Source organism: Macaca mulatta, chromosome 1 (assembly GCF_049350105.2).
Source record: "Macaca mulatta isolate MMU2019108-1 chromosome 1, T2T-MMU8v2.0, whole genome shotgun sequence".
In the NCBI taxonomy this organism is placed as follows: Eukaryota; Metazoa; Chordata; class Mammalia; order Primates; family Cercopithecidae; genus Macaca; species Macaca mulatta.
Genome location: NC_133406.1, coordinates 27,513,388 through 27,532,825, shown reverse-complemented (window position 1 = coordinate 27,532,825; position 19,438 = coordinate 27,513,388). Strand labels below are relative to the sequence as shown.

The 19,438-nt window shown below is 34.1% G+C and overlaps 1 protein-coding gene across 3 annotated transcripts in view; it reads left to right on the top strand.

The window, feature by feature from the left end:
- Positions 1-19,438, top strand: part of KIFAP3 (kinesin associated protein 3) — a 146,780-nt gene that overhangs the window by 46,886 nt on the left and 80,456 nt on the right. For all 3 annotated transcript variants that reach the window (XM_015124832.3, XM_028850267.2, XM_077999637.1), the window contains exon 10: positions 7,475-7,637. In XM_015124832.3, coding sequence (XP_014980318.1) covers positions 7,475-7,637 — 163 coding nt within the window. The remainder of the gene's footprint in view (positions 1-7,474; positions 7,638-19,438) is intronic.

Sequence of the window (19,438 nt, the reverse complement as noted above, 5' to 3'; positions counted from 1 at the left end):
TAAAATTTAGCCAGATCTCTTCCTTGTTACCCATACTTCCACTTTGTTACCTACAGTTCTTCTTTGTTACCTGCTGTTCTACTTGGCAGCCACAATCTGTTGATTCTGCTTTTTAAAAATCTCTTGAAACTGTAATATTTCTTCCTTTCATTACTAGTGCCATTGTATTAATTCCCTCTTTATTAATTTATTAATTAATACCCTCTTTGTTCATACCTTCTTTATTTCTTGACTGAATTATACTAGGCTCTCATTTGCCATCTTTTACTGTGTTGATGCGATGATCTTTGGGAAATACAAGTTGAGCATATATCATTTTCACCTGTGTAAAATATACATAGTATAAAAATATATAAAGATAAAATAAAAATTCTATCTGCTTTTTACCATGTCGTTAAAAAGTCTTTGTTATGTACAATAATATAGTCAATAGATCATATATTAACCTACCTTGTTTTCAGATAACTGAGTTGTTTACAATTTTATCTATTACAAATAATTCTTCACTGCACATATTTGTACATACATATTTGTCTATATTTCTGCTTATTTTCTTGGAGCAGATTCCTCTAAATGAAATTATTGGATCATTGACCTTAACTCCATTAAGGATAATTTTTATAACTATATATCATTATGTGGCTATGTATTACTGGCAAAAATGTCTTCTCCTTTAGATAGTCTAAATATATAGTATGTCTGCCTACTCTATTTTATTTTAAAATCAAATGAACTAGGAAGTAGCTATACTATAGTGAATGATATGGCAGGCCCTTTGAAAACCTGAGACTTATTTATCAGATTTAATAAGTACCTTGAATTATAATTATTGAATGTATGAAATTTTATTTTTCCCATATATATTTAGTATCTGTCATTTTCATTATCAGTATATAATTATTTATGTTCATGATGTGCCTGACATTATTTTGGGATTGACTCTTCTTAGATTAATCAAACATATTTTTTGTTTTCACTTATATCTAAGAAGAATATGATAACATGGTAGTATATAAACAGTCCTGAGTAGTTAAGAGTATGGCTAAATAATTACTTCCTCTTGCTATAAATTGAAGTATGTTCTTCTATTTGTGTGATCAAATTAAGTTCACTTTTAGTAAGTTTTCAAAATTCAAATTGATTTCTATCAGCATGTATCTATTATATATGTATTAGAGTTAGATTTAACTAATACAGTTATGTGTTTATTCTATCAAAAAGATCTTGACTATTATTAAAAGTTATTTTCTGGGAAGATCATAGAATTGGAATATATGATATAAATTGTCTCATTAAACCTCATTTTTTATTGAGGAGGAAAAACTGAGGTTCCGAAAAGTTTGTTATTCTTCTAAGATCAAGAGAAGTATTTGATTAGCCAGATTTTTACTATAGATGATATGGATTTTACCTTTTATTGTGGAAGAAATACACTTTATTTAAGGATATCTGTAGAATCAAGATTTTTAGAATTTGACTGGACCTTAAATTCAAGGCCAGATTTAGTGAATCTATAGCCTCCCAATTTCACAGATGAAGTAGGAGAGGACCAAAGACATTAATTTGCTTGAGGAAGCAGATCTCTAGATACTGAACTTCCTACTCTTCTTCTTTGCCTCCTGGGAAAAATAGTTTAGGTCTTTTTTTTTTTAAGACATTTTTAGTAAGATTAACAATAAGCAGTTTTTAAATGTTCGTTTCCAGAAACACTGAGAAAGATACAATTAAAGGCTGAAACAAACTTGCTGATAGATTGTTGGTAAACCCTCACTTTACATAGACTGTTTAATAAAAATACTAATTATAAGTTCTGTGATATAGAAAGAGACTTGAGGAGGGCCGGGCAGGATGACTAATGCCTGTAATCTCAGCACTTTGGGAGGCCAAGGCAGGTAGATCATCTGAGGTCAGGAGTTCGAGACCAGCCTGGCCAACATGGTGAAGCCCCATCTCTACTAAAAATACAAAAATTAGCTGGACGTGGTGGTACTCACCAGCCATCCCAGCTTTTTGGGAGACTGAGGCAGGAGAATCACTTGAACCCAGGAGGCGGAGGTTGCAGTGAACTGAGATCATGCCACTGCACTCCAGCCTGGGCGACAGAGCAAGAGTCTGTCTCAAAAAAAAGAAAGGAAGGAAGGAAGGAAGGAAGGAAGGAAGGGAGGAAGGGAGGAAGGGAGGAAGGGAGGAAGGGAGGAAGGGAGGAAGGGGAGGAAGGGGAGGAAGGGGAGGAAGGGGAGGAAAGGAAGGAAAGGAAGGAAAGGAAGGAAGGAAGGAAGGAAGGAAACCTGAGGGCATTGCATATTGAGGTTGTTATTAAATTTAGCTCTCAAGATTGGGTTTTTATCAACCAAAAAGACATGACTAGAAGGCTGTGTTAAATGCTAGTCTAGTGTTTAAACATCTGATTGTCTAATGGCACATATTTCACATTCTATTCTGTGCAATAGAAATGCAAATTAATAACCGGCTGGGCATGGTGGCTCACACCTGTAATCCCAGCACTTTGGGAGGCCAAGGCAGGTGGATCAGTTGAAGTCAGCAGTTCAAGACCAGCCTGGCCAATGTGGTGAAACGCCATCTCTACTAAAAATACAAAAACTAGCCAGGTGTGGTGGCACACACCTGTAATACCAGCTACTCAGGAGGCTGAGGCGGGAGAATTGCTTGAACCCAGGAGGTGGAGGTTGCTGTGAGCGGAGATCATGCCGTTGCACTCCAGCCTAGGTGACAGAGTAAGACCCCATCAAAAAAAAAAAAATTAATAACAAACTCTGCAAGTTTTTTAAATTAAGTTTTGCTGTAACAACCAGTGTATGTATACACTGTTGCTTTTTCAAAAGGAAAATACCACCTGATATAATTAGTGACAATTGAAGCTTGTGGCAGTTTTATTTATAAAAGGAATAAGGAGATGGTTGAGCTATTTGTGAGGTAGTATTATTTATTTAAATCAAGTGTTTATTTTACTCTTGATGTGAACTAATATCAGCCTTGCTTTTAGACAGTTTTTCAGAGGAACAACAGAGAGGATATATGTTGCCTAGTTTGCTTAATTTTCTTACTGCTCACTTTTGAGAATTCTTTCTGTATTTGGATACAAGTTGTTTATCAGTTACATGTTTTGCAAGTATTTTCACTTTTCTATGGCTTCTTTTCATTCTCATATGAAAAGCAGAAGTTTTTAATTTTCGTGAAGTCAGCATATAAAAAAAATTTAGTGGACTGTATTTGGGTGTCATATTTAAGAAATCTTTTGTCTAACCCAAGTTGACAAAGATTTTTTCCTGTGTTTTCTTCAAGTTTTATAGAGGTTTTTGTCATCATCGTTTTAGTCTATGATACATCCATTTTGAGTTAATTTTGTATATGGTGCATGATATGGACCAAGATTTATGTTTTTTAATATGGATATCTAGTTGTTTCATAACTATTTGTTGAAAAGATGCTTTTATCCATTGAAATTGCCTTTCCATGGATCATGAGGTCAGGAGATCCAGACCATCCTGACTAACATGGTGAAACCCCATCTCTACTAAAAATACAAAAAATTAGCCGGGTGTGGTGGCGGGCGCCTGTAATCCCAGCTACTCGGGAGGCTGAGGCAGGAGAATGGCATGAACCCAGGAGGCGGAGTTTGCAGTGAGCCGAGATCCCGCCACTGCACTCCAGCCTGGGCGACAGAGCAAGACTCCATCTCAAAAAAAAAAAAAAAAGAAAAAAAGAAAAAAGAAAATTTGGCCATATATGTTTGCTTCTATTTTTAGACTCTGTTTTCTGTTCCATTAATCTATGTGTCTGTGCTTTCATCAATACCTCTTTCTCTTGATTACTATAACCTCATAGTAAGTATTGATATCAGGCAGTAAGAGGCTGCCAATGTTGTTATTCTTTTTCAGAGTTATTCTATTCTGTATTTTTCCATGTACATTTTAAAATCATTGGGATTGCATTGAATCTGTTGAGGGGATCAACATATTGACCATATTGGATTTTTCCAATCCATGAATATGGTATAGGTTTCTATTTATTTGGGTCTTTTTTGATTTCTTCCATCATTTATAGTTTAGCATACATATTTTGCACATATTTTTTTAGATTTATACTTAAGTATTTTACCATTATAAATGATAGTTTTCAAAAATTACCCATTTCCTGGTTTTGGGTGATAGTATATAGAAATATAATTGATTTTGCATATTGACCTTATGTCCTGTGACTTTCTAAACTCACTTTTTAGTTGTACTGATTCACAGATTTTGGAGATTTTCTAAGTGGATAATTGTGTTATCTGCAAATAGAAAGTTTTGTTTCTTCCTTTCTAATCTGTATGATTTCTATTTCTTTTTCTTGCCTTAAATTGTACTGGGTATGCCCTCTTGTTTGATGTTGAGGAGGAATTGTGTGAGCAGCTATCCTTGCCTTGTTACTGATCTTATGAGGAAAGCAATGTCTTTCACTATTAAGCATGATGTTAACAGTAGGGTTTTTTAGATACTTGCTATCAGTTTAAGGAAGTTCTTCTATTTCTTGCTTCCTGAGACTTTTTATCATGAATGGATGTTAAATTTTGTGAAATGCCTCCCAGTATCTATTACTGAGATAATCATATGAGTTTTTCTCTTTAGACTGTTGATATAGTGAGTTACATTGATTGGCTTTTGAAGGTTTACCAGTCTTGTATTTAGGGTGTAAACATTACTTGGTTGTGATATATTGCTCTTTTATATATATTGCTCTTTTATATATATTGCTAAGTTTTACTGGCTAATTATTTTTGAGAATTTTTATGTTTATGAGGCATTATTCTATTGTTTTCTTTTCTCCTAATGTCTTGGTCTGGTTTTATTATTAGAGTAACTATGTCCTCATATAATGAGTTGGGAAGCATCCCTTCTTCTTTAATTTTTCTGGGAGGGTTTGTGTAGAATTGGTATTATTTCTATATAAATGTTTAATAGACTTCACCAGTAAAAAGTCATAGGCCTGGGATTTTCTTTCTGTAAATTGGTTTAATAGATATAAGACTGTTTAGGTTCTTTCTTCTTGAGTGGTAGCTCAGTAGTTTGTCTTTCAGGGAATTTACGGGCATAAAATTTTTGGTACTGTTTCCTTTTTTTCTCTTTGTCTGAAAGGCTAAAGTGATTTTCTCTGTTTTATTTCAGATATCGATCTTTTTTTTCTAGATTAGCGGTTTTTCAATTGCTTTGGTATTTTCAAAGAAGCAACTTTTATCTTGTGTTTGATTTTTGAAAGTCTTTGGCGATAGAATTATACCCTATAATGAACAGCTCCAGGGTAGGACTACAGTGTGGCTGTGGAGTGTAGATAGAAGTCTAAAGGAAAAATCAGGTGTAAATTTGTCACTTTAGCAATTTTAAAAAAAATTGTGTTTATTCCTTGGCATGGAGTGAAAGGAAAAAAATGTATCAAGGGCTCAGTTATTAATGTGATTTTTATGAGGTCAGTGAAAGATTGCAACACAGATATGAAATGGGTAGTATAAATAAATATTTTAGATCTCCAATAAAAGAAAAAGTAGAGCACAATTCATTATAAATCCTTTGATTAAAAAATCATAAATACTTTTCCAAATTTCTTTCTTTTTTGCCATTGCTGTGTAACTAAAAGACATGAGATGTTTTTACAACCAAAGTTTTCTGATTGCTACCTTAAAAAAATCTGAATGCAGGGTTTCTTTTACTAAATAAGTTCTGTCCTCTATGACTACAAAGTAAGTTCTCTTAATGCAATTTTATGATCTTCTAGAGCAGGGATCTGCAAACTTTTTCTACAAAGGGTCAGATAGTCAATATTGTGGGTTTTATGGGCCATATGATCTCTCTTGCAACTACTAACTCTGCTCTAGTTGTAGCATGAAAGCAGCCATTGACAGTCGATAAACAAATGAGCATGGCTCTGTTCCAGTAAATATTTATTTATCAAAACTGAAATTGGAATTTCATATGATTATTGTATGTCATGAAATATCATTCTTCATTTGATTTTCTTTTTCAGCCATTTAAAATTGTTAAAAGCCAAAAGCCGTTCTTAGCTCATAGGCTGAATGGAAAGATAGCAGGCCAGATAGGCCCACTAGCCATAGTTGGCTGATCCCTGTCCTAAAGTTTCAACTATTACTTTTAGTCTAGCTTCTTTCCTGGGTTTTATATGATTTTTAAATATTCACTGAATACCATCTCAAATTAAATGTCAAAAATTAAAATAATATTTTGCCTTCATTATCCTAAACCTCTTTTTCCATTTGTCAGTTAACAGAAAATAATCTACCTTATTGACCGTACAGAAAAGGACTCTTATACTGCTGTTTTTAAATAGGCCTTTTACAAGTTGGTGCTTGGTTAGTGTCTAGGACTTTGGATTTTAGGAGTATTCCTAGTCTAGGAACAAATCTGACCACATCACCCCCTGGACTTAAAATCTTTCAGGACACTTTACTGCCTGTGTAATAATGTTAATCTTCTTAGTACAGCATTAAAAGCTCTTACGATTTTGTATAGATCTGTCTTACAGCCTTCTGCCAATCTCCAACATGTACTTTATACTATGATTATACTAAATCACTTGCAATTCCCTAACAAGCTCTTTTATTCCTAAATGCTGATCCACTGACTTTTTCTTCAACTTGTATTGCCATTGCCTTTCTGAACCAGATAACAAATTCTTAGTCATTTTTTTTTTTACTTTGTTCCCAATTTGAAGTCTTCTGTTCTTCCAGGTGAGTTGGTAGTTCTGTCCGTGCTGTTTTCAGAGCATTTTGTTCATTCAGTTTTTATCATATTGTATTTTCATTATTCATTCTATTTGTCTACTTTTTTTTTTTTTTCTTTTGGAGACGGAGTCTCGCTCTGCCACCAGGCTGAAGTGCAGTGGCGTGATCTTGGCTCACTGCAACCCGTGCCTCGTGGGTTCAGGTGATTCTCCTGCCTTAGCTTCCCAAGTAGCTGGGACTACAGGCACGTACCACCATGCCCAGCTAATTTTTGTACTTTTAGTAGAGATGGGGTTTCACCATGCTGGCCAGGATGGCCTCAATCTCTTGACCTCGTGATCCACCTGCCTCAGCCTCCCAAAATGTTGGGATTACAGGCGTGAGCGACCATGCCCAACCTACTCTCTTTTTATACTGAGGAATCCTTGAAGGCCAAGAGATCTTTACATAGGACCTGGTACTTACTAGGTGGTGTTCAATAATGCAAAGTGTTTTCAAGGATCAAATGTAATTTGTCTTCCAGTTGATGGAATTAAATGAGGGAAGGAGAGGATGGTGTAGCATATATATTTTCTCCTCAAAAGTTTGATTTCAGCAAAGTTTACAGATTGAAATGGACTATAAGATTAACATATAATTATAAAATAGGTATACATTACGGTAAAAACAAAAAATAATTATATTATTTGTGTCCTATTTTGCAGCAGAACTTCACTGTATTTGTATTATTATTTTACGTAGGTGGAAATGGATATTGTTGAAAAACTGGTGAAAATGATACCTTGTGAGCATGAAGACCTGCTGAATATCACCCTCCGACTTTTACTAAACCTCTCCTTTGACACAGGACTGAGGAATAAGATGGTACAAGTTGGACTGCTTCCCAAGCTCACTGCACTCCTAGGTATGCTTTTTAAAAATCAATGACAGTGTTGCCTGGAATTTCCAACATCACTAGAAAATTGAGCTCTGTGTTGAAAAGTCTCCTGAACAAAAAGCATTCTGTCTGTATTCTTTGATTGGAAACTAAATAATAAAAATAAGCAGAATAAGTAAAAATAAGCAGAATAAGTAAAAAATGATCTGTACCAGGATTTCCATGGTGCTATGGAATGAAATAAAATAGCTACTTTTAACCCTTTGACTTCATGTATCCATACTAAGCCAAAATGAAAGTAATGATGCAAGGAAAAATAAAGAAGCAAGGAAGCAGTAAGGAAAAAAATATTTTATCTTAAGGATTTTTCTTAAAAAAAGGAAATAAAAGCAGGTATCATTTATGTTCTTATATTCTGCTATACCTTTAAAATACTACTTAAAAATGAGCTAATTTGTGGAAACTTTTTGTTATTAAGTTAAAAGGGTTTTTTTTTTGTTTTTTTTTTTTTAAATAGAGAGTCTCACCATATCACCCAGGCTGGTCTTGAACTCCTGGGCTCCAGTGATCCTCCCACCTCGGCCTCTAAAAAGGGTATTTTTGTATAGCAAGACTTAGAAAGTACTGTATTGGAGAATTCAGTTTATAGGTTATTTTGTTTCCGCTGCCAGCAAGATGGTGAGTTGAAGAGTTAACATTGTGCAGTCAACATAATGCTAACTTTCTTAGTAGGGCATTAAATCTCTTTACAAACTACTCAATTTCCATCTTTATGGGCTCCTGCCAGTTCCCAGCATATACTTTACACTATCACCATACTGAAACACTTGCAGTTTGCTAATAAATAAGTTCTTTCATGCCTAAGTGCCTGTCTACCTGTTTTATCTGCTTTTTTCCTCTACCTGCAATGCCACTGCCTTTCTTAACCAGAAAGCAAATTGTTACTTATATCTTAACTCTTTGTTCCTTTGTTTCAGTACTGCAGTTTCATTCTTTTTTACAGCTTTCTCCATATATTCAAATACTGCACAACAGTGTTATTATACATTTTAGAAGTTACTCTATTAAGGAGCACTTTCAAAAATTGGTTTTGGAGAACCACAGCATTGTAGACATTTGAGGATAAATAAGGAAAACTTTAAGAGTAAAGTTGATTGATCTTGAATTTAATTCATGTGACCTTTCCCTTATTATAAATCTTACATAATTATGTGTCACGTATTAGGTCAGCTTCCCAATGTATGAAGATAAACAATTTACACCCATTGGCCTGAAGGAATTCATAGTCTGTTTGGTTTGTTCAGTTTCCAGTCATGTACTTTTATTAAATAATTGCCTTGTAATATATGATAAAATGTGTGATTTAAAAGAGATTTTTAAGAAATCACTCATGCGATACCCACTTCATAATTTGTTAACAAGTAGTAAATTTTGGGATATAAGATATAATACCCAATATATAAATTAATGTTTTATCTCTTTTGGAGCTCAGTTTCCTGAGTCAGACTGTTTTATTAGAATTGTGACTGTTTACATCTAACCATGTGACCTTGGGCAAGTTATGCAAACTCTTTGTGACTCAGTTTCCTCATCTCTTAAATAAAGATAATGACTATATTCAACTTAGAGTTTTTGAAGATCAAGTGAGGAATTGCCTGCAAAGTACCTGACACATAGTATTTTCTAAGTAAATGTTGGATACTGTTATTTTCCTAATCAACATCATCATTCGCTATGAAGTAGACATTCTATAAATATTGCTGACTTATGTTACTCTGAGTACAAATACTTTTCGCAAAAGTGTTATATTTTTGTTGACAAACTAGTTAATTTTTTTAAAACATTTTACTCTTGAATATGCAGTACAATTTAATTCAGTAAAATGTTGATACTCTACCATGGCAAAGCACAGCGCTGAGCACTATAGAGAAATGTTTTTCAACCTACAGATATATTGGAATTCAAAAGAGATGATGTTCCCATATTGACACTTTATAGATAAGGTTTCATTTGAAATGGATATTGAAAAATTTGTCATTTTCACAGGGTAATATTTATAAAAGAATAAGAATTGAGGCTGTAGAAAGTAATTAAGATAAAGCAGTAAACATTACCTAAGGCATAGATGGAGCTAGGCCAGTAGGAGGAACAAGTTGCCATTTCAACTTGAGCATAGAATATGACTAAGTGAAAGATAACATTTAGAAAAATGGATTTATGCTTTTAAGTGGTATTATAAAGTGTAAAGCATTGCTAAGAAGTTTATACTTACAACTAATGGTGGGAATCATTGTAAACTTTTGAGCTAGGTAGGTTACAGTCAGAAATCTGCTAAAGGGAAATTAATCTGATGTATTCTATTTGGTGGACTCACATTAGAGTCTGAAGATGAGATCACTAGCCTGTTGTAGCAGGCAAGACAAGAAGTAAAGAAAACCTCATTTAGAGAAGACATAGTATGTCCAGTATGAGGCAAAAGGAAAGGGCAGAAGGGATTTGTCATAGGTGAAATGAGTATGTTATAGTTACTGTTTGGATGTGGGTAATGATAGGAAAAGAAGTCATAAAATCTATTACTATTAGGATGCTAGTGCCAGGAACAGAAAGAGAGAAGTGTGAAGGAACAGGGATATGGAGAATTGCATGCTTTTCTTAAAGGCTTCCACTTTGAAGTGACAAATTCTTATTGCTTACATTCTGTTGTTAAAAGCAAATCACATGGCCATGCCTAACTTCAAGGGAGTGGACAAATGCCTGGAATGAGTAAAACTAGAACATTGGTGAGCAAGAAAATGATTCTGAAAGTTATTTTGGGGTTTTCAGGATTACCAGAATCTCTTAAATAGTACATCCTGACACATCATAGCAAATCCTACAGGACGTAGTCAGTCTGGCAACTGTGGTAGCCCAGAGCACATTGATTAAAGCTAGGACTGTGGAACCAGACTATATGCCTTTGAATATTGGCTTCATCTGATACCAATTATGTAATATTGTGCAATTACCTAAACTATATGTCAGTTTTCTTGTCTCCAGTATGTAGATAATAATAGTATATATTAATAGGGAAAAGTTAAATGAGATAATGCAATATTACAAAATTACAAATATGTGAAATTATCAAAATAAAAATACATAGATCCCAAAAAACTAGATATCTAGAAAGGATCTTTTTTGATAAGTTCTCCAGGCTTATATTATTAAGGGTATTTAATCATTTCATACACAGGTATCTTAGGTCGTCCAGGTTTCTATAAGGGAATAGACTGGGTGACTTAAAACAACAGAAATTTATTACTCACAGTTCTGGAAGCTGTAAAGTTCAAGATCAAGGTGCCAACAGATTCAGGGTCTGGGGATGGCCTGCTTACTGGTTCATAGACAGCTGTCTTCTCACAGTGTCCTCACATGGCAAAAGGGGAAATGGAGCTCTTTGAGGTGTCTTTTCTGAAGGCACTGTATGGTTTGGCTGTGTCCCCACTAAATCTCACCTTGAATTGTGGTAATCCCCATGGTGCAAGGGCAGGGCCAGGTGGTGATAATTGAATCATAGGGGCATTTTCTGCGTACTGTTCTCATGGTAGTTGATAAGTCTCACCATATCTGATGGTTTTATAAATGGGAGTTCCCCTACACAAGCTCTTCTTGTCTGCCACCATGTAAGATGTGACTTTGCTCCTCATTTGCCTTCAGTCATGATTGTGAGGCCTCCCCAGTCTTTATTTCTTTATAAATTACCCAGTCTTGGGTATGTCTGTATTAGCAGCATGCCAACAGACTATCACAGGCACCAATCCCATACATGATGGCTCTGCTTTCGTGACGTAACCACTTCTCAAAGGCCCCAGCCCCAAATATTATCACATTCAAGATTATGTTTCAACATAAGAATTTTGGGTAAACATAGACATTCAGTTTATAGCAGAAGGTCTTTTAAAAATCAATTACATCTTTGTTTTCTAAAGTATTTTCTTAAATTTACTTTAATATCTTGAATGTAATTTTAAATTTTAGTGAGAAGCAGTATAGTGTAGTGGTTAAAACCATGGGATTTGGAGCCAGAGTCCCTAGGTTCAAAGGCTATATGTGTGTAGCTATTATTGTTCTTACTGTCATTTATTCAAGTTTGCAAGTCTGAAGATAATTTATTATGCAGGGCCATAAATATTATTACCATGCCTAAGGATTTCCCCTTGCTAAATGGCCCCAGAACGCCATGTATTTTTCATTTTTATATACAATTTTTCTGTTTTTCCCCTGGCCTTAGCTGTCACTTCACATTTCTTCTGTACCAGCAGCATTTCTATAGCAGCAATTTTTCTCTCCTATAATAATCTATTTCTGTTCTCTTGCGGTCTTGGAAACTGACAACTGAACTTACTTGAATTGTATATTTTTAAAAAAATGAATTCCAAATGAGTTCCCCAAGGGTTCTCTTCCTAGTAATGTTCTTGAGTTTTATTGCATGGACCTTGTAACATTTCTTTTGACTGTGAAGAAACTGATTTTGCTGGAATGTATCTCTCTGCTATGTTCACAGAAATTGCATTTAGTGTATAATTGATTTCCTGATATTACTAGAATGGTCATTTTTACATTTGTTACTATATAAGTTACATGTGTAGACAATTAAATCATTAACTCCTAACACAATAAGCTAAACTTCTCAATTGAGTAATTCAGTGATACATTTAACATATGTGATCTTTGGCTACAAGCTTATACAAAAGATGTAGTAAGGAAACTGTGTTATAAAGGACATGAATTTGAAAGGGACAGGAAAAATTTATTTAGAGTACTGACTTTCACACATTCTTTACCTCAATCCATAGTAAAATATATTTTTCCTAAGGTGAAAAAAGTATATTATTTTAAATATATATTTTACAGTGTAGCCCAACCCTCACATGTATGTGATGTGTATATGTTTGTATGCATGTATATTCACGTGTGTATGTCAATATATATTACATATTATTTTTTATATATATTTAAAAATTTGTTTAATATATGTAATTAAACAAAAACGTTCACAAAACAGTATTTACCTTTTCTATGTGCAATGGACACTTCGTATTTTATTGTATTCCATTTTTTATGCTAGTTATTAGGTACTCATTGATTTTATCTTCCTGGTTGGTTTGATGAAAAATAATGAACTAGAGGAGGTGGATAGACTTGTTTTTCTTCAAACCTTCAGAAATATCACTGTTTCTTGTGGATTTTTTTAAGTTTTATTTTTAGTTGATTTTTTAATGTGTTAAATAGTAGACAATCTAAATTATTTTAGATTTTTTTGGTAAATAACTGGAGTGATTACATGGAATTAAAATTTAAAGAAATTCGACAGCAGAAACTTTCTGTAAATCAAATATTTAAAGTATTTGGGGTACATTTTCTCCACTGTGGAGAAAAGAATTTGAAAATATGCAGTAGACGTGAATGGTCAGTTTGCTTTTTTCTTCGGAAATAAACTCAATGTTTAATATATGTTCAAGTTGACAGTTGACTGAATTAAAGAATTACCTGTTACATATATAGAAATTACTTATTTTTTAAGAGGTGTAGAAGCACCTCTGTGGAGCTAATGCATATGGTAGAACTTAGCATAAGTGATTTTTATGCTGTTTCAACTAGAAATGCTATCAGCTTAAGTAGATTATCATCAGTAGATAGTTTAAGTAGATTTTCTTTATTACAATTTGGGGATCCCCACAACAGAAAAATCTTTTTTATATTTAATGATAGATTATTTTCACTAGAGTACAATGAGTTGTGAATCTTTCATGCTCTAATAAATCTATGCAATATGAACAGTTAATCTGCTTCTCAGTTTCCTGAAACATTTAACTAGTACATTGCGACCCCTGCTGTTGTGAGATTGGTGTTTATGGCTGAATAACTACTCAAAGTTTACTTGGAAAATAAACTGAAAAAATATATATAATTAAGGTTTTGTGATTTGAATAATTAAAGGCAAAAGGGAAATTGTGTTATAGCTCAGGCCTTTTTCCATGTAAGGCTCTAAGGGAAACTGTAATTCAATAGAACCAAAAATTATTTTAATTTTGTTTTGTCACATAAAGCATTTCATTTAAGAATTTTAAATTTAACTTTTTCTTTTAAAACCAGAGACACAAAAAGGGATTTGTAAAGAATATTATAAATAATTATTTTACATTTTCTATCTTATGCTGAAATTGATTTGAGTAGTTTTGATCTTTCCCTAAGAGTGCAGAAAATCTAAAATTTTAATTGGTTCCATGGAAAACCTTATATCTGAATATTCCTTTGTTTTCCTTCTCTTAAATATTACCAAATTTATTCATTTCTTATTTTTTAATATGTTATTTTCCTGAGATTACATAAGGATACTAAATTTATTTCTGCTTAGTTCAGTATCAGTTGTAAATCGTTTCAGTTCTATCATTCCTGTACTTTGACAGATAGTTTCTTATGTCTGGTAACTTAATGCTACTATCTGGGAGATCTATAATAGCCATTGGTTTCAGCAAATGTGATTATCTGCAAATTGAATTGGACCTACAAAACTTGGCTTTACTTAATTGTTAGATACAGTCTTTTTTGAGATTTTTATAGTGTTACCTTTTTAAAAGTGTTTAAAGATTTTTTTGGCTTATCCAAGAGTCAGATCTTCAAAAAACAATTTTCCTTGTCAAAACTTATTAAGCCATTTGACCTTGATATGTCTCGAGTGCTTCCTTTTGTCAGACTGGGTTGGAAGATGGCAAGAAAATTCCTTGTCATAGTGTATTCTTCAGTACCCTGGAGGATGTACTGATAGTGTTTCAAAAGTAATTTGAAAAGTTAAATTTTCCTAGCTTTTTGTCTGGTGGATCATGCACACATTTTGTTGCACCTTTCATTTGCTTTGGTTTAGAGATTTCATAAGCTGAGGATTGTTTGATATGCTTGAGGATGGTTTTAGCCCAAGAGCGAGCATAAATACGCAATTGAAATGTGTTCTTTGGAAGGGCCTTCATTCTTGGATAAAAGTTAAACATCACATAGTGACAGGTGGCAGTGTTTTACAGAGTGCATGCATCATCATCATAATAATAAAGGTGGCATTTCACTGGTGAACTCTTTTGGACAATTCGGAATTTTTTAGTTTATTCATATTTTTTTTCTGTTGCGAGTGATATTATTGTATATGTTAAATTGAGTAATGTTCCAAATTTTTATGTCAGCTTTTAAAATGTTAACTAAATTTTATTTTACAATACTTTAAGTTCTGGGGTACATGTGCAGAACGTGCACGTTTGTTACATAGGTATACATGTGCCATGGTGGTTTGCTGCACCCATCAGCCCATCATCTACATTAGGTATTTCTCCTAATGCTACTCCTCCCATTTCCCCCCACCCCCCAACAGGTCCTGGTGTGTGACGTTCCGCTCCCTGTGTCCATGTGTTCTCATTGTTCAACTCCCACTTATGAATGAGAACATGTTGCTGTGTTAGTTTGCTGAGAATGATGTTTTCCAGCTTCCTCCATGTCCCTGCAAAGGACATGATCTCATCCTTTTTTATGGCTGCATAGCATTCCATGGTATATATGTGCCACATTTTCTTTATCCAGTATATCATCGATGGGCATTTGGTTTGGTTCCATGTCTTTGCTATTGTGAATAGTGCTGCAGTAAACATACGTGGGCATGTGTCTTTATACTAGCATGATTTATAATCCTTTGGGTATACGCAGTAATGGGATTGCTGGGTCGAATGTTATTTCTGGTTCTAGATCCTTGAGGAATGGCCACACTGTCTTCCACAATGGTCGAACTAATTTACACTTCCACCAACAGTGTAAAAGCATTCCTATTTCTCCACATCCTCTCCAGCATCTGTCGTTTCCTGACTTTTTAATGATCATCATTCTAACTGGCATGAGATGGTATCTCATTGTGGTTTTGATTTGCATTTCTGTAATGACCAGTGATGATGAGCTTCTTTTCATATGTTGTTGGCTGCATAAATGTCTTATTTTGAGAAGTATCTGTTCATATCTTTCTCCCACTTTTTGATGGGATTGTTTTTTTCTTGCAAATATGTTTAAGTTCCTTGTAGATTCTGGATATTAGCCCTTTGTCAGATGGATAGATTGCAAAAATTTTCTCCCATTCTGTAGGTTGCCTGTTCACTCTGATGATAGTTTCTTTTGCTGTGCAGAAGCTCTTTAGTTTAATTATATCCCATTTGTCAATTTTGGCTTTTGTTGCCATTGCTTTTGGTGTTTTAGTCATAAAGTCTTTGCCCGTGTCTATGTCCTGAATGGTATTGCCTAGGTTTTCTTCTAGGGTTTTTATGGTTTTAGGTCTTATGTTTAAGTCTTTAATCTTATCTTTAGTTAATATTTGTATAAGGTGTAAGGAAGGGGTCCAGTTTTAGTTTTCTGCATATGGCTAGCCAGTTTTCCCAACACCATTTATTAAATAGGGAATCCTTTCCCCATTGCATGTTTTTGTCAGGTTTGTCAAATATCAGATTTTTGAGGCCTCTGTTCTGTTCCATTAATCTATATATCTGTTTTGGTACCAGTACCATGCTGTTTTGGTTACTGTAGCCTTGTAGTATAGTTTGAAGTCAGGTAGTGTGATGCCTCTAGCTTTGTTCTTTTTGCTTAGGATTGTCTTGACTCTATGGGCTCTTTTTTTGGTTCCATATGAAATTTAATGTAGTTTTTTCTAATTCTGTGAAGAAAATCATTGGTATCTTGATGGGGATAGCTTTGAATCTATAAATTACTTTGGGCAGTATGGCCATTTTCACAATATTGATTCTTCTATCCATGAGCATGGAATGTTTTTCCATTTGTTTGTGCCCTCTCTTATTTCCTTGAGCAGTGGTTTGTAGTTCTCCTTGAAGAGGTCCTTCACATCCCTTGTAAGTTGTATTCCTAGGTGTTGTGTTCTCTTTGTAACAATTGTAAATTTATTTTTCACTTTCACTTCTTTTACCTTCTAGTTATTATGTTGTTTCTTTTCTTCCCATTTCAACTCTCCTCAAAAAAGTTTTCATTTCCTGTCTTCATTTTCCCTCTTCCCTTTCATATATATTAATATGCCCTCTCTCCCTATTCTCTGTCTCTTTCTGTTTCTCTTTCCCTATCTGCCCATCTCCCTCTCTCTCTCCCTCTCCCCACTTCCTTCTATTCTCTCTCCTCTTTCAGTCCCCTCCCCTCATTGTTTTACACACTACTGAATCTTTTCCAATCAAGCTGTCACTCCCACTCTTCACCTCCCACACAAACAACCCATCAGACTACTCTGGTCAAGTTCCAGTGACCTGCACATTGCCAAAGCCAATGGTCAATTTCTAGTACTCATATTACTCAACCTATGAGCAGTATTTGTTACAGTTCCCTCCTTTAACTTTTTCCATTGGTTTTCCAGGACTCAGTACTCTTAATAGCTTTCCTCCTAAATATCCAATCCTTCTCTGCTTCCTTTTCTGCTTCCACCTCTTCTTTCCAATTTCTCAGCATTAGAATGCCCCCAGGACTTAGTCCTTGGACTTTATCTATGCTTGTTACTTTGCTGACTTCATTCATTCCATTTAAATAGTCTGCCTATACTGACGACTCCTAAATAGCAATAGAAATAATCTCAGCCTCCTCCCTGATTTTCTTGGTCCAGATGTTACTACTTGGATGCCTTATTAGCATCTGAGATTTAACAGGTTCAAAATTAAGCTCCCAATCTCTACCCTACCCTCACCTCAATTTACTATTTTCACAGTCTTTCTCATGTCAGTAAATGGTAACTTCATCTTTCTAGTTAACTGGACCAAAACTGGAGGAATTATCCTCAATCCTTTTCTTTCCCTCCTGTACTTTATCCAAACTCTTAGGAATCCAGTCAGCTATATCTTCAAAAATAGCTGCTACCCCATAGTACTTAATCATCATTGAATATAAATTCCATATAATTATCTTGTTTATTACCTATGCACCACCACCCACCTCCCGTGTTCACCCTCCAAGCCCCATCAGCATAAGCTCCATGACAATATGGAGTTCCATCAAGTCTTGGCTAACATGTAGGAAGAGGCAGATGAAGAATATTGAAGCACCATTAGCATGGCACTTCTTCAGTTCTTTACTCCTAGTACCTAGAACAATGTCTAGCACATTGTATGTTCTCAATAAATATTTGGTGGCTGGTTAGAGGGATGAATGGATGAAAGGATGAAAGGAACACATGAAAGGAAAGAACATCAAAGGAACTGAGCTTGAGTCTTCCCTTTGCCCTTTATTACCTGAGTGACTTTAGGCACGTCATCAGTTGATCTTCACTAAACCTTTCGTCTTATTTAAAAAATTAGGGGATAAAATAGGTCCTATCTCACAGGTTTGTTCTGAGAATTAGGTGAGAGAATAAACATATATTTATTTGATAACTAGAAAGTCGTGTACAAATGTTAGTCATGATAAGGAGGAAGAAAAGGAAGGGAAAGACTTGAGGGGGCTAATGGTTGCCAAATGAGAGATCAGGGAGACAGAAAACAATTTGCTTCACAGTTTTGAGTATTTCTAGACCTGCTTATAGAGGGTTTGTTATAGAGTGTTTGTTTTAAACATTGAAATAACACCCTTAATTTCACTTATATTTTATGCCTTTCTCATGTATCAGTGAATTCAGTACAGGAATCTTCTAATACAGTGATACTCAAAGTGTGGTCCATGGACCAATACTTGGTCTATTTGTTATTAGTTGTTACTGGTCTATAATGAGTAAGTCCAAAAATTGAAAGTAAGCACTTAGACACATATAGCAGTTTGACTGAATAAGATTTTGTCTGCTGAATGTAATAATAAAAATTTACATCTTCTGTTTTATATATCTTTTGTTTAATTTCATTTTTATTAATAAGATAATATAATACATAATATAATAAGTATTATAATAAAATAATAATAATATAATAAAATAATTTAATAAAAATGTTAGGGAAAGAAATCAAAAACCTGGCTCACCACCACAGATAGTTTGAGAACTACTGTTCAAATAGATGAAATGACAGTCTTAATCCTAGGTTAGTAAACTGTTCTTTAAACGTATTCAGAAGTCCATATAATTTGAACCCAGTATCACAAAGTTACCCTGCATTCGGATACCTCCTTAGCTCATTTATAAGCAGAGATGAGAATGTTTCTCATCCTTAAAAACTGAGGAATTAGTAGTGTTACCCATAGATGTTGCTAAGTTTTTCTATACTTACAGTAATTATAATAGCTATAAATTGAGTCAATCATCTGGTGTATTTAACTTGTGTTAAGCATTTTCATATATAATTTATAACCATATGCAAATTAAATAAAAAATTTAACTAACTACGACATATTTCTTAAAGTTATCTTTTAATCAACAGAGCCACCCTGGTCAGTGATAAATGTATGCCACTGAAAGCTACTAGTATGAAGGTTTGAACCATCATTTAAATTTTGATTCTGAGTTCTAACTGTGTAAATTTTGATTCTTCTAACTTAGTTTTAAGTCTGTGCCAGTGTGCATGGCTGGCTTATGCAGAAACTAACGTTATTGGTTATGACAGGAAAATTGGGACTCCTAAATTCAATAGCACATCAGACCTGTTTCACAATTTTATGTGAATAATTTCAAAAGGTCTAATTTTTAGTAATGTTAGACCGTATTGTCTTCATTGGAAGACAAATTAGAGTTTCTAGGGTGTTCCAAATTGATATAAATGTTTCTGTATTCTGTGAATAGACCCAAAATTGATTTTGAGAGTAAGAATGGCACCTGATTCATTTTTGTCTAGATTACATTTAGGTAATATGGGTTT